The sequence below is a fragment of the Scyliorhinus canicula genome, chromosome 1 (assembly GCF_902713615.1).
Source record: "Scyliorhinus canicula chromosome 1, sScyCan1.1, whole genome shotgun sequence".
Classification (NCBI taxonomy): domain Eukaryota; kingdom Metazoa; phylum Chordata; class Chondrichthyes; order Carcharhiniformes; family Scyliorhinidae; genus Scyliorhinus; species Scyliorhinus canicula.
The window spans coordinates 43,432,622-43,447,989 of record NC_052146.1 but is presented as its reverse complement, the minus strand read 5'-3'; the positions used below and the strand labels follow the sequence as shown (position 1 = coordinate 43,447,989).

General features: G+C 42.6%; 1 protein-coding gene across 1 annotated transcript in view; it reads left to right on the top strand.

The window, feature by feature from the left end:
- The first annotated feature begins 13 nt into the window (after positions 1-13).
- Positions 14-15,368, top strand: part of zcchc8 (zinc finger, CCHC domain containing 8) — a 39,373-nt gene continuing 24,018 nt past the window's right edge. The window contains exons 1-8 of the mRNA XM_038789988.1: positions 14-222; positions 1,855-1,897; positions 2,314-2,388; positions 2,496-2,601; positions 2,682-2,759; positions 11,110-11,213; positions 13,419-13,484; positions 13,596-13,656. Of these exons, the coding sequence (XP_038645916.1) occupies positions 48-222; positions 1,855-1,897; positions 2,314-2,388; positions 2,496-2,601; positions 2,682-2,759; positions 11,110-11,213; positions 13,419-13,484; positions 13,596-13,656 (708 nt within the window). The 5' untranslated portion in view covers positions 14-47. The remainder of the gene's footprint in view (positions 223-1,854; positions 1,898-2,313; positions 2,389-2,495; positions 2,602-2,681; positions 2,760-11,109; positions 11,214-13,418; positions 13,485-13,595; positions 13,657-15,368) is intronic.

The window sequence follows — 15,368 nt, the reverse complement described above, 5'->3', positions numbered from 1 at the left end:
CCGCCCTTTAACCCTCCCAGCGACGTCACTCGCCGCTTAGTGACAAGATGGCCGCCGAGAGGGTGGAATTGGATTTTGGGGACCGTCAGTTGTTCGAAGAGTTTGAAGATTCAAAACCTTCTCATGTCCGTTTCAACGACTCGGAGGACACGGGCGAGGCGGAGACTATGAGGAAGAAGCTGCTGGAATTCGAGGAGACAGTGGGCGATCTGAAGACGGAGAATATCCTTCCGTTTAAAGGAAATGAGCCTCGCAAAATCAAACGGGGCGCCTCGGGAGCGATTGGCTCGTGTCGGAGAAGCCGCGTAAAGGAGTCGGGGCAGAGCGGCCGTTTAACGGCGTTCGCTCGCTGCCCGCAACCTTCCACTCTGCTCCTGTCAGGTCGCGGTTACCCTTTTTTTTTTACAATCTGATTTTTGTTTTTGGTTTCGTTTCTTGGTTTGGCTTCACCAGATAGGCCCGGAACACAGGCCTGCGAGTCACCTCATTGTAGCTTCATTTCGGGTTCCTCAGAAATCCGACCGACCGCAGCAACCTCCTGGCCTGCAAACAGATGGAGCAGGGCGGGGGTCTTTTACCGCTCCCTGCGGAGTGGCTGGCTAATGGTTTCAAACTACCTCGTTTGGAACAATTTTTCATCGAGCTAATTTTGGTGTAAGTACCTTTGCGACACTGGCTGTGTTCGTGCGAAACTGGCTGTAAATCCCGGTGCTTTGAAACTTGTTACACCTTTTTCAGCCTTTCTATCACACTCAAGAGTTTTTTTTTCTGCACCGTAGTACCTTTTGATTTACCCGTTTCTGATCAATCCGTGAAGTTTCAAAATCTTAAAGTCTAGTATTATCGCAGGACTTTGATAAATGTCACAGTAGATCATCGTTATTACAATGTATTGTAGTGTGGTACCTTCACATTGCAAAGTTAGCGTCAGTGTACAGGTTTGATTAATGAATGAGTGGCATATCAAATGTGAAGACTCGAACTAACCTGATGGAGTAGAACTGGTCCAGACTAATTCTGGATTCCATGACCGTTGCACAAAAAATTGTGACACAAAAATTGTAAAGGAGGTGTGAAGCGAAACCGTTTCACATTGATGAAGTGTTAATACACGTTACGTGTTGATTCGAAACGCAGTCTGCCTTGTTTGTGGACCTGGGTTTTATACTATAAACTACAAGTTTTCTTGTCAGGAAAAACGGCCTGACGCCACAAAATCAACCAAATACCTGTCAAATTCTAGGTGTTTAGCAGGTTGTTCTGATGACATTCAAGATGATTAAGTTGTTTTGCACTAGACTTATCCAATGCCAAACTGCGTGTGAGAGTTAGTTTCCCCTTTCATTACTTAGTAAATTCATAAATGTTATCACCAGATGGAGTTGTACTGTATATTTTACTTTGGTGTAAAACCAAAACTGTGCACTAACATCTTGGAAAATAAATCTAGCTTTTGTTTTTGCTGCAATATTATGTAGATCTCTGTCCATTTCAAACAAAAATGATTGTAGATCCATGGCAGTAAGGTGCAAATTTCCATTGTGTTTTTACATGATGTGAATGATAACGAGCATCATTTCATTTAATCTGTGTGGTGTCCATATGATTTTTGGTGATTTAAGTTTAAAGAAGGAAAACCAACTAAGTATCGTTCTGGTAATTATTTAGTAAATGGAATATTGTGTAACTATTTGGGTGCCGAGTGAAAGATGGGTTCAGTAGTGCAGAACTAGCTCAGTGTACTTTGAGGCACTCGCTCTGCCCATTGAATGCTTGGAAAATGTTTTTTTTATTGTTTGGTTTTGTATACTTCTTGTCAGTATATAAGGGTCTTGCCCTTAACCATCAGTTAACATCAAGCACTGAAGAGGAAGTTGAACTTGTTGACCCAGCCAAGGTAACATGAATATTGAGAGCCGAACAATTCACGCTTAACTCTAGACACGTTCGTAATGTTTTCTGTAATTATGTTGAAACCAACAGTTGTATTCAGTCATAAAGATCATGTAATATTTTCCAGCGTATTTCCATACATGTAAATGGTTTGTGTGGAAATATTTGACCAGTGTGTATTCAAAACTTTTCTCGTCTTTAAATGCCACTATTACCTAAAAGCTGTTAATAAATCTTAGTTTATAGAACTTGAACCAATTGCTCGGCATATTTGTGCAATGTAAAAAGATTACATGGGCAAAATGTAATTAGTGTTGTGGCTTGTGCTTGAATTTCAGCATAAATGTTAATTTGGATTGGATTCCATATTCTTCAAGTTTTGAAAGTTTACATTAAACTTCTAACCTTTATTTGTGCCAGTAAAATAGTTGTGAGTGACTCCAAAACAGATGGCCCAATGGTTCAGATCTTGTTTATGAACAACAATATTTCAAAGTAAGTTTCAGTTTTAAGCATCTTTTTTTACGTTTTCGCTTCTTCCTTTGCAGTATTTCTAGTTTGACACGAGCCATTCTGATTTGTGCTCCAATTTTTAATTTCAGACAGTTTCATCAAGAAATTGAAGATTTCATCACGGGTTTAGTTGAAAAATATGAAAATGAAATACAAAGTGACCCTGAGAAAACATCATTTAATATGAAACCTCAGGTAAATAAATGAAAAAATATAGCTTTTTTAAATCAAATTATTTTAAAATCTGTAAGTAAAAGCACATAATGTCTTTTCAGCCATCAAGTGTGCTGCTAGAAGAGCACCTGAAAGTGAAAACTTCAAGTGCAGTAAAGAAAATAAAAGAAGCATTTCATGTAAGTTGGAAGTCCAACTATCAATATTTATTTGAATTGTTTAAAAACTATGGGACAGAACTGGTTCCATCCTTGGTCACATGCTGAGTTAGCTGATCTTAGCTAAAGCAATACAGATGGATTAGGTGTGGGTTCCTGTACCTACTTACGATCTAATGCCTACTGCAAATGTATACCAGACAAGGATGGCATTGAGCTTTTGTACAATGTATGCTAATCATTTGCATGGTTCATTTGGACAAATATCAAATAAAATGAAAATCGCTTATTGTCACAAGTAGGCTTCAAATGAAGTTACTGTGAAAAGCCCATGGATCATGAATTATATTCAAATTATGTAATCTCCCAACAGCAAAGGTAGTTCAATAGAACTCTAGAGTATCTGAAATGTCCATCTATTTTTCTCAACCATGGCTATCTCTGTGGTCCTTGTAATCTAGAAATTATTATATTCCTTATTTGGTCATTTTTGGGCTTAATTAAATATGCCATTGTTGCTAACTGGGTGTCGAGCAAGTTTTTAAATTAAGGAGTTAAGCAACACAATACTGATGTATGTCAGGAATCTTTCACATATGGGATGGAGGGGACAATTATTTTATCTCTATTGGTTGAGGCTTATTATTTTTCTTGTGGTGCTTAGCTCTGTGCACAGTCTTGCATCTGAATTCCCTCAGCATTAAAAACTGGATCCTGCTCCCAACCAATCTTTTCAAAAAGTCTCATCGTAACTAAATTGCAGAAATATCACTTGCATTTCTCTGGTCCTAGTAAAATAACAATTTATTTTTGACGATAGTGTGGTCAGAATTATGTATGAGGTATCTGTGCAAGTTTATAGTAGTATGTCTTGAGTATGAATACAATACCTTTATGATGCATCCAGGTATTTGCTTAGTTTTGTTTGGGAGCCCCAGATTGATCATATTCTTTTAATCATCTTTGTTTTATACCCTTGTTGTCCATTTTAAATGAGGACCTCCTCATGTTTACATTCTTCATTTTCCCTGTTTAAATGTGCATTGTTAAATATGTAATCTATTTAGACTCATGACTTGGTAATAAAATTTAGTGTCATTTGTAAATGTTATATTCTGAGCACTGATCTCTACCTTGTTATTTGCATGGTGTCAGCAGCAAGGAAAGCAGAATTGATCCTTAAGAATTTCGATCTTCGTTGTTTTTCCATTTATTGGCACTTATTTTCTATTACCAAGTGTGCAATATTTAAAGAAACCATAACTGCATCATGTTGCTGTTTTCCTTATTACTACCTTTAGGCTAACTTGGTCCATAATTTAGTGGCTCCTGTTTCATACTATTTTTCAATTCTCAAATAAAATTCAGTGTCCTCCAGACCTTGGATGCATATCTCATGGTTGTGGAAGTCCTTTTTACATATATATATTTTTTAAATGTTGATCACGGCCATACCTAATCCCTTTTGATCCTTTGAGAAGTCGAGGATCTGTCCCATCTAGCCAAAGTACATTCAAAGTTATTCTGAGCTCCTTTTTGCTATATATGTCACTGACTTTTACCTGTATTATCAATTTCTTCTGAACCAGTTGCTAAATCCAAAATTGCACACAAGCTTGTTTTGGTACCTTTTTGTTTTTATTTTGGAAGAGCAAAGTTTGAGTTGGTTGTCTGCATTTACATGGTCACACCTGGCTTCCTTATTCTTATGGCAAACTAGGTCTGCTTGTCTGCTGCCAAGTTGAGGGAAGAATACTTAGTTTCAAAGCCAGTAGATAATTAATTAATGCTAGTCTCTTGGAATCTGAACTAAAATTGTTCCTGTATCAAATAAGATTTGGTCTTCATTTGTGAAGAGCAAAGACCAATTCAACATGCCTACCCTTTCTCGACACCTTCAACACTTCAACCATGTTTGATTATTGATTAATAAATTTAGAGTACCCAATTCATTTATTTTTCAATAAAGGGGCAATTTAGTGTGGCCAATCCACCTCGCCTGAACATAGAACAGTACAGCACAGAACAGGCCCTTCAGCCCTTGATGTTGTGCCGAACAATGATCACCCTACTCAAACCCACGTATCCACCCCATACCCGTAAACCCCACGCACACACTGGGAGGACGTGCAGACTCCGCACAGACAGTGACCCAGCCGGGAATCGAACCTGGGACCCTGGAGCTGTGAAGCATTTATGCTAACCACCATGCTACCGTGCTGCACCACATCTTTTGGATGGTGGTGGCAAAACCCACACAAACATGGGGAGAATGTGCAAACTCCACACGGACAGTGACCCAGAGCCGTGATCGAACCTGGGACCTTGGCACCGTGAGGCAGCAGTGCTAACCACTGCGTCACCATGCTGCACCTAACCAGGTCTTTTTAATCACACACCTACTGCAGTATCGCCAAAACGTTTATTTGAGTTCCTAATGCTCACTTTCTATTGCTCTCATCTCTTCAGAATTCATTTTAATTATTGAAAACTGACATTTGCACAATTCTGCCATTAATTGTTTCCTTGTATATCTTTTCATTTTGTGTTGATAGGTTGTCCAAAATACATTTATTTGCTGTTTTAACTGGCCTTAATCCATGTACCTATGTAAAGTTAGTTTTATTATGTGAGCTGCTAAATTCAAGAAAATTATTTTGGATATTTTTGATATAGTGGTGAATTAGATTTAAAGATTTAAAACAGATTGGAAAACATCCTATGAAATTTACTGAAAGTGGGAAATCCACAAAGTTACGCAATACTTTAAACTATTTGCGCTGGGGAATTAGCAATGAAATTTTAGAAATATTTTGCTGTCATTACAGTACGATATCGGTACACTGACATTCCCAATGTCAATGTTTTGAATAATTTTTCTGTGCACTATGCACCACTCATTTGCGGGGGCCACAGCCCATCTCCCGGTTTTTGCAACCACTGCTCTGAGATGAACTCCCTGAGGTGATTTTTGCTCCATCTGTGGGGAAAACACCTAGGGCTGGATTCCCCGCCCCACTGCGCCACATTTCACCTTGCCGGCGGGATGCTCCGTTACCCCGGCTGGTCAATGGAGTTTCCCATTGTGGGGCAGCCCCGCGCTGTCGGGGAAACCCCCCAGGGCTGCCGGCAAAACAAAGCATGCCACCAGCGGAGAATCCAGCCGCTAATCTTTGCTGTGCCACTATTTTTCTAAATATGGTCCAAAGATGTGTGGGTTAGGTGGATTGACCATGCTAAATTGCCCTTGGTGTCCAAAAACTGTTAAGTGGATGTTACTGGGTTACAGGTAGATGCGTGGGCTTCAGTAGGATGCTCTGTGTAAGGGCCGGTGCAGAATCGATGGGCCGAATGGCCTCCTTCTGCACTGTAAATTCAATGATTCTATGGTCTGGCTGGGATTGTGGGTGAGGGCACCTTATACCTTTCCACCCCATGGCTTTTTGCATTGAGATATCAATACATGGATCTCCTGAAATAAATGTTTGGGTTACATCTGCCTCTTTTTTTTTAGATTGGTTTCCACTGTTGATCATAAAGTTAAACAGCCTGTGTCTGGGGTGGGTACCAGAGCAATAGGTCAGAAGGTGAAAGCATTGAGGGAGAACTAGGGAATAGGACCAGTATGGCTCTGAGGAAGAGCAACAGGGAGATGTTGCTAAAAACAGCGGGGCTGGTGGCCTGAAGTGCATATGTTTTAATGCAAGAAGTATTGGGGGTAAGGCAGATGAACGTAGAGCTTGGATTAGTACTTGGAACTATGATGTTGTTGCCATTACAGAGACCTGATTGAGGGAAGGACAGGATTGGCAGCTAAACGTTCCAGGATTTAGATGTTTCAGGCGGGATAGAGGGCGATGTAAAAGGGGTGGGGGAGTTGCGCTACTGGTGAGGGAGAATATCACCGCTGTACTATGGGAGGACACCTCCGAGGGCAGCGAGGCTATATGGGTAGAGGTCAGGAATAAGAAGGGTGCAGTCACAATGTTGGGGGTTTACGACAGGCCTCCCAACAGCCAGCGGGAGATAGAGGAGCAGATAGATAGACAGATTTTGGAAACGAGTAAAAACAGAGTTGCTGTGATGGGAGACTTCAACTTCCCCAATATTGACTGGGTCTCACTTAGTGCCAGGGGCTTAGAAGGGGCAGAGTTTGTAAGGAGCATCCAGGAGGGCTTCTTAAACAATATGTAGACACTCCAACTAGGGAAGGGGCTGTCCTGGACCTGATATTGGGGAATGAGCCCGGTCAGGTGGTAGAAGTTTCAGTAGGGGAGCATTTCGGGAACAGTGACCACAATTCACTAAGTTTTAAAGTGCTGGTGGACAAGAATAAGAGTGGTCCTCGGGTGAATGTGCGAAATTGGGGGAAGGCTAATTATAACAATATTAGGCGGGAACTGAAGAACCTAGATTGGGGGTGGATGTTTGAGGGTAAATCAACATGTGGGAGGCTTTCAAATGTCAGTTGAAAGGAATTCAGGACTGGCATGTTCCTGTGCGGAAGAAGGATAAATATGGCAAATTTTGGAAACCTTGGATAACGAGAGATGTTGTAGGCCTACGCATCAAACAGAAAAAGGAGGCATTTGTCAGGGCTAGAAGGCTGAGAATAGACAACGCCTGTGTGGAATATGAGGGAAGTAGGAAGAAACGTAAGCCAGGGGTCAGGAGGGCTAGAAGGGGGTCACAAAAAGTCATTGGCAAATAGGGTTAAGGAAAATCCCAAGGCTTTTTACACATACATAAAAAGCCAGAGGGTAGTCGGGTAAGGGTTGGCCCACTGAAGGATAGGCAAGGGAATCTATGTGTGGAGCCAGAGGAAATGGGCGAGGTACTAAATGAATACTTTGCATCCGTATTCACCAAAGAGAAGGAATTGGTGGATGTTGAGTCTGGAGAAGGGTATGTCGATAGCCTGGGTCACATTGAGATCCAAAAAGGTGAGATGTTGGGTGTCTTGGAAAATATTACGGTAGATAAGTCCCCAGGGCCTGATGGGATCTACCCCAGAATACTGAAGGAGGCCAGAGAGGATATTGCTGAGGCCTTGAAACAAATCTTTGGATCCTCACTGTCTTCAGGTGACGTCCCGGAGGACTGGAGAATAGCCAATGTTGTTCCTTTGTTTAAGAAGGGTAGCAAGGATAATCCAGGGAACTACAGGCTGGTGAGCCAGTGGTAGGGAAATTCCTAGAGAGAATTCTTTGAGACATGATCTACTCCCATTTGGAAGCAAATGGACGTATTAGTGAGAGGCAGCATGGTTTTGTGAAGGGGAGGTCGTGTCTCACTAACTTGATAAGAGTTTTTTGAAGAAGTCACAAAGATTGATGTAGGTAGGGCAGTGAATGTTGTCTATATGGACTTCAGTAAGCCTTTGACAAGATCCCTCATGGTAGACTGGTACAAAAGGTGAAGTCACACGGGATCAGGGGTGAGCTGGCAAGGTGGATACAGAACTGGCTAGGTCATAGAAGGCAGAGAGTAGCAATGGAAGGGTGCTTTTCTAATTGGAGGGCTGTGACTAGTGATGTTCCGCAGGGATCAGTGCTGGGATCTTTGCTGTTCGTAGTATATATAAATGATTTGGAGGAAAATGAAACTGGTCTGATTAGTAAGTTTGCAGACGACACAAAGGTTGGGGGAAGTGCGGATAGCGATGAGGACTGTCAGAGGATACAGCAGGATTTAGATCGTTTGGAGATTTGGGTGGAGAGATGGCAGATGGAGTTTAATCCGGACAAATGAGGTAATGCATTTTGCAAGGTCTAATGCAGGTAGAGAATATACAGTGAATGGTAGAACCCTAAAGAGTATTGACAGTCAGAGAGATCTAGGTGTACAGGTCCACAGGTCACTGAAAGGGGCAACACAGGTGGAGAAGATAGTCAAGAAGGCATATGGCATGCTTGCCTTCATTGGCCAGGGCATTGAGTATAAGAATTGGCAAGTCAGGGGGATCTTATAGAAACATTTAAAATTATGAAGGGAATAGATAGGATAGATGCGGGCAGGTTGTTTCCACTGGCGGGTGACAGCAGAACTAGGGGACATAGCCTCAAAATAAGGGGAAGTAGATTTAGGACTGAGTTTAGGAGGAACTTCTTCACCCAAAGGGTTGTGAATCTATGGAATTCCTTGCTCAGTGAAGCAGTTGAGGCTCCTTCATTACATGTTTTTAAGGTAAAGATAGATAGTTTTTTGAAGAATAAAGGGATTAAGGGTTATGGTGTTTGGGCCGGAAAGTGGAGCTGAGTCCACAAAAGATCAGCCATGATCTAATTGAATGGCGGAGCAGGCTCGAGGGGCCAGATGGCCTACTCCTGCTCCTAGTTCTTATGTTGCAGCTGTATAGAACCTTAGTTAGGCCACACTTGGAGTATAGTGTTCAATTCTGGTTGCCACACTACCAGAAGGATGTGGAGGCTTAAGAGAGGGTGCAGAAGAGATTTACCAGGATGTTGTCTGGTATGGAGGGCATTAGCTATGAGGAGCGGTTGAATAAACTCGGTTTGTTCTCACTGGAATGACGGAGGTTAAGGGGCGACCTGATAGAGGTCTACAAAATTATGAGGGGCATAGACAGAGTGGATGGTCAGAGGCTTTTTCCCAGGGTAGAGGGGTCAATTACTAGGGGGCATAGGTTGAAGGTGCGAGGGGCAAGGTTTAGAAGAGATGTACGAGGCAAGTTTTTTTACACGGAGGGTAGTGGGTGCCTGGAACTCGCTGCCGGAGTAGATGGTGGAAGCAGGGACGATAGTGACATTTAAGGGGCATCTGGACAAATACATCAATAGGCTGGGAATAGAGGTATATGGACCCAGGAAGTGTAGAAGATTTTAGTTTAGACGGGCAGCATGGTCGACACGGCTTGGAGAGCAGAAGGGCCTGTTCCTGTGCTGTACTTTTCTTTGTTCTTTGTACCCTAATGGTTCTCTTGCGACCACATTTTTGCAGACCATACAGTATGGTATTGCATACTGAACCACCTTCTGTTACAAGCACATTAATTCTTGGATGCACTGTGCTGAACTTGAATGAGATTATTTTATTCCGTACACTGTTTCCAGCCTCCCTGTTTATTACTTGGATCCATATTGACATTGGAACATAATTAAGTATCAAACTCCTTTTTATACTTTGATATTGGTATTAATACTTATATAATTTGTACAATGCAGTTCTTTTTTTAGAAACTTATAGAACCCAATTTTCCCCCCCAATTAAGGGACAATTTAACATGGCCAATTCATCTACCCTGCACATGTTTTTAAAAAAAATAAATGGTTATATATAATTTTAGTGTACCCAATTATTAAGGGGCAATTTAAAGTGGCAATCCACTTAACCTGCACATTTCTGGGTTGTGGGGTGAGCCCCACCCAGACAGGGGGAGAATGTGCAACCTCCAATGGAGAAGGACCCAGAGCCAGGATCGAACCTGGGACCTCAGTGCTGTGAGGCAACAGTACTAACCACTGCACCACCTTGCTGCCCTCTGCCCTGCACATCTTTAGAGGGTGAGACCCACGCAAACACGGGGAGACGGTGCAAATTCCACACGAAGAATGACCCGGGGGTGGGATCGAACCCAGGTCCTCAGCGTCGTGAGACATCCTGCTGCCCCACAAAGCAATTCTTTTGTTTTTATAAATTTAGAGTACCCAATTAATTTTTTTCCAATTAAGAGCAATTTAGCGTGGCCAATCCACGTAACCTGCACATCTTTTGGTTGTGGGGGCAAAACCCATGCAAACACGGGGAGAATGTGTAAACTTCACACGGACAATGACCCAGAGCCGGGATCAAATCTGGGACCTCGGCGCTGTGAGGCAGCAGTGCTAACCACTGCTCCAGCGTGCTGTTCACAACGCAATTCGTACACTGTACTTTCCTGAAATTGAGCTGGAGAATTTATAATGCTCGTAATATTTCAGTAGTTTTAATGCAATCCGCAATATTAATAGTCCAAAACAAATCAATGTTTCTAGGTTCACTAAAGGTTACAGTGAAATCTGTTATCTCCATTTGAACTTAATTTTCTTGCCTCCATATTAGGGTAATTTAGTTCTAAAATATGCACAGGTTTTAAATCAGATGCGGTGTCTGCCACAAGAGTTTTTACTGTATGCTACTTTAAAATATTTGTTTAACAGTGATTTTTAGACGATTGAGATTTTTCTCAATGATTTGTTGAGGTCCATTTTGATAACTCCAGTGTGTACATGTGTCATATATATTAAATGTCTACATACAATGAATTATTTAAACTTAATATGACAATTACTTTAAGTAACAGAACAAACACTCATTAGTTTTTGCCAATTAGTACATATTAGGAAAGTTTTGTGACTTTTGTTTCATGCAGGTTGTGGGGAGCGTTCAGTACTTCACCAACTTTTGCCTTGACAAACTCGGACAGCCCTTGCTAAATGAAAATCCACAGCTGACAGATGGATGGGAAGTACCCAAGTATCCTGCACACTGAATGGAAAGTTTCTACTTCAGTTGACTTGTTTATTACAACAATGAAGGCCAAAATTTTCCAATGAAAGCTGAAGCCTTGCTGCCGGGGCCAGAAAGGGGAGGCAACCCCTCTTCGACCGGCAGCAGGATCCAGTAGGGCATATTTCTGACATCAACCAATCAGGTAGCTGCAATCCCAAAGTATGGAGGCAGCCAGTGAGCTGACAGCCCAACGGAGTGCCAGCAAATCAGGGTAATTGTGGGGGGTGGCCAGCGATGATGCTGCAGCTGCAAAGAGAAGGTGGCTCAATGGCTGGGGCACTCCAAATGAGGGGTGATTCGTGTTTCTGGGTGCCAGAGCCAGACGGGCAGGCCCTGGCAATCGGAAGGTGGGTGGTTGATTATTGACACAAGTTACACCATTGCTGAAGGGACAAAAGACATTTATTGCAACCAGAGAGGAAATGATGACTGGAAGGAGGGCACCCTTGCCAGCAGGTATCACTGGGCAGTGTCCCCAGCAGGGAAGTGGCCCTTAATTAGCTACTGAAGTGGCTCAATTGGTCTTCTGGTGGGCAATGTCCATCAACCGTCCTGCCCTTGGTGAAATGGCCTGGGGGAGGGAAAGCAACAGGGGCGCCACCTGGCACCTTCCCATAATGTTTTGCCACCTCCCAACCTGTTGCCCAAGGCTTGATAAAATTCTGACAAGTTTCAGAATTGATTCTGAACAGAATAGAAAATAGTCTAGGTTTTTGCTAGACCTTGGGAATGACAACATCATGTTAGCATATGTATTGGGAGTAAAATACTTCTCTCATTCAGATGCTAATTTCCAAATGCAGATCGTGTAATATTCCAGATTAGCATTTCTTTTTAAATTAGAATTTACAGTGCAGAAGGAGGCCATTCATGGGTTCTGCACATCATATTTTAACACTTATTGCAAAACAGGCCATTTAAATCTATCTAGAGCCCATGAAATTCTGCACTGTAAAAAGGAGGCCATTCAGCCCATCGAGTCTGCACAGGCCCGTGGAAATATCACCCTATCTAAGCCCAACCTCTACCCGATCCCAGTAACCCCACCTAACCTTTTTGGACATTAATGGCAATTTAGCATGACCAATCCACCTAACCTGCACATCTTTGGACTGTGGGAGGAAATCTAAGCAGACACTGGGAGAACGTGCAGACCGCACAGACAATGACCCAAGCTGGGAATCTAACCTGGGACCCTGGAGCTGTAAGACAACTGTGCTAACCACTGTGCTACCGTGCCACCAATATTCCAGATGTTTATACATTTTAGCAGATGTTTTCCAATCTGAAGTCTTGAAATCTGTTTCTCCATTTTATTAAAGCAATGCTCCTGATCTTCGAGACAGGGAAAGAAATGAGGATTTATGTACAACAGTAACATTTATTTTTCAAAACATAGAACTTGTATCTGGCACAGTTTGTTGGTTTTAGTTAAACAGATTTAGTTTTATTGTGCAAGAGCCCCAGTAATCTTAAAGGTGAAATTCTGATATTAACATTAGGAGCTCTTTTGACCATCCTGACTTACTACACATAACTGGATTACTTTATGGATTAATGATCTTTGAACTTAATAACACAGTTTTTACAGTGCAGAATTTCATGGGCTCTTAAGTGTTAAAATATGATGTGCAGAACCCATGACAAGAGCAACATGTTGCCAAAGCGTTTTATCATGCATTCATCAGGACCGATGCAAGAATGCCAAATTTCAAACGATCACAACAGTTTATACTATACAGGATACCAAGGTACCAATTAATCAGCCACCCCTTCCTCCTGAAGTATAAGTTGTGATAATTTGGCATTTGTGTATCTGTCTTGACAAGTGCAAGACAGAATCTTTGGCACCACGCCTCACTCTCTCTCCCTCTCTGGCACTATTAATTTCAGATCATAATATAATTAACTGATCATGATAATTATCAGTAAGCAGAGGGATGGAGTAATTTAAGACTAGGATGGTCCAGTTACACAGAGCAAGGAAACTGACCAAATTAATAGTTCTGTAGTTGTTCAGCCAGTCAGTTCACATCTTGGCGCAAAGCAAATTAACTTGCTCCTTGAGCAGGAGGAAATCTTGTAATGAGATGTCACATATGTATGAAGGCCTGGAAGATTATTTTAAAATGTTTGTGGAAATGAATAATTCCTGAATGCGCTGTAAAGATACCAGCAAGTCTTCGCCCAAGTTGTATCCTTAGATGGTCAAGAAGTGGAATTGAAAGCTAAGAGGTATGTAAAGATGCTTGAGCTTCAAATCTCTTTTAATTGAGTAGATATTAAACATGTTATTTTATTGAAAATCATTAGTAACTTGAGGAAAACACATTTTGTATCAAATAGGCCAAAACCTTGTTGTTTCAACTGTGGTTCAACCGAACATCAGTTAAAAGATTGTCCAAAGGTAAGATAAGCGTATCTTTGCAATGAGATTTTATTCCAAGCGGACAAATTGCACACATCAGGGTCATGCAGAAGTCAACTAATTGTTTGCTTATTCTTTAATGAAAATTGATTTAGAATCATAGAATTTACAGTGCAAAACACTCCCACATAAGCCCACGCCTCCACCCTATCCCAGTAACACCACCTAACCTTTTTGGACACAAAGGAGAATTTAGCATGGCCAATCTACCTAACCTGCACATCTAAGTGGGAGGGAACAACAGCACCTGGAGGAAGCCCACGCAGACACAGGAGGGGGGGGGGGGGGGGGGGGGGGGGGGGGTGTGTGCAAACTCCTCACAGTCACCCAAGGCTGGAATTGAACCTGGGACCCTAGAGCTGTTATGACCAACATTTTCCTCTATTTAGTAGTTGAGCAAAACGTGATCTTAATCAAGCGATTGGATTGGACTGGATTAATTTATTGTCACGTGTACCGAGGTACAGTGAAAAGTATTTTTCTGTGATCAGCTCAACAGATCATTAAGTACCTGGGAAGAAAAGGGAATAAAAGAAAATACATAATAGGGCAACACAAGATATACAATGTAACTACATAAGCACTGGCATTGGATAGAGCATACAGGGTGTAGTGTTAATGAAGTCAGCCCATAAGAGGGTCATTTAGGAGTCTGGTGACAGTGGGGAAGAAGCTATTTTTGAGTCTGTTCTTGTACTTGGCCATCTTGACTCAGTGGGAAAATGCTCACCTCTTGAGTCAAAAGGATTGTGGGTTCAAGCCCTACTCCCAAACCTGGCTGCACCATCTAGGCTCCAAAGGAGTGCTGCATTGTCTCAGGTACTGTCTTTTTTGGATGAGATGTTGAACTGAGATCTCAACAATGCTCTGTGAAAAGCCAGGAGTTCTTCCTGAAATTAAGTTTCAGTTCTCCTTCAACCAACACCATCAACACTGTTAGAATGCTTATTTCTCACTTGTTGTTTGTGGGAATTTGTTGCATGCAATTTGACTTTGAAGGGGTTTAGGTCAGGCATTGTCAAAACGCAGGGGCACGACCCGTGGGTGGGTCGCAGGCAGGTGTCCCCCCCCCCCCCCCCCCCCCCCCCCCTCCAGTCTGCTGACTATTAATTTTCCGCAAAGATGTCGACGAACGGTTGCCACCTCTGGGCGAACACGAACATTGACCCTCACCTCTCAAGGCGAACTTGATTTTCTCCAAACAGAAAGCTAGCCAGGTCCGATAGCTAAGTCTCTGACTTCGGGGGCTTTGAGTCTCTCCAAGCTAATAGTATCCGTCTCTGCGCTACCAGGGAAGCAAAGGCCAGAAAGTCTGCCTCTTTCTCCTCATGGTTTCCTGGGCCTTCTGACACCCCGAAAATCGCCACCTCTGGACTCAGCGCCACCCTTGTTTTTAACACCGTGGACATGACGTCCGCAAACCACTGCCAAAATCCCCTAAGCTTTGGACATGTCCAAAACATGTGGACATGGTTCGCCGGTCCTCCCACACATTTTGCGCACCTGTCCTCCACCCCAAAGAATCTGCTCATCCCGGCCACTGTCATGCGAGCCTGGTGAACAACCTTACATTGTATCAGGCTGAGCCTGGCACATGCTGCGGACGTTTTGACTCTACTCAATGCGCCTGCCCATAGACCAACCTCTATCTCACCTCCCAGCTTCTCCTCCCACTTGCGCTTCAGCTCCTC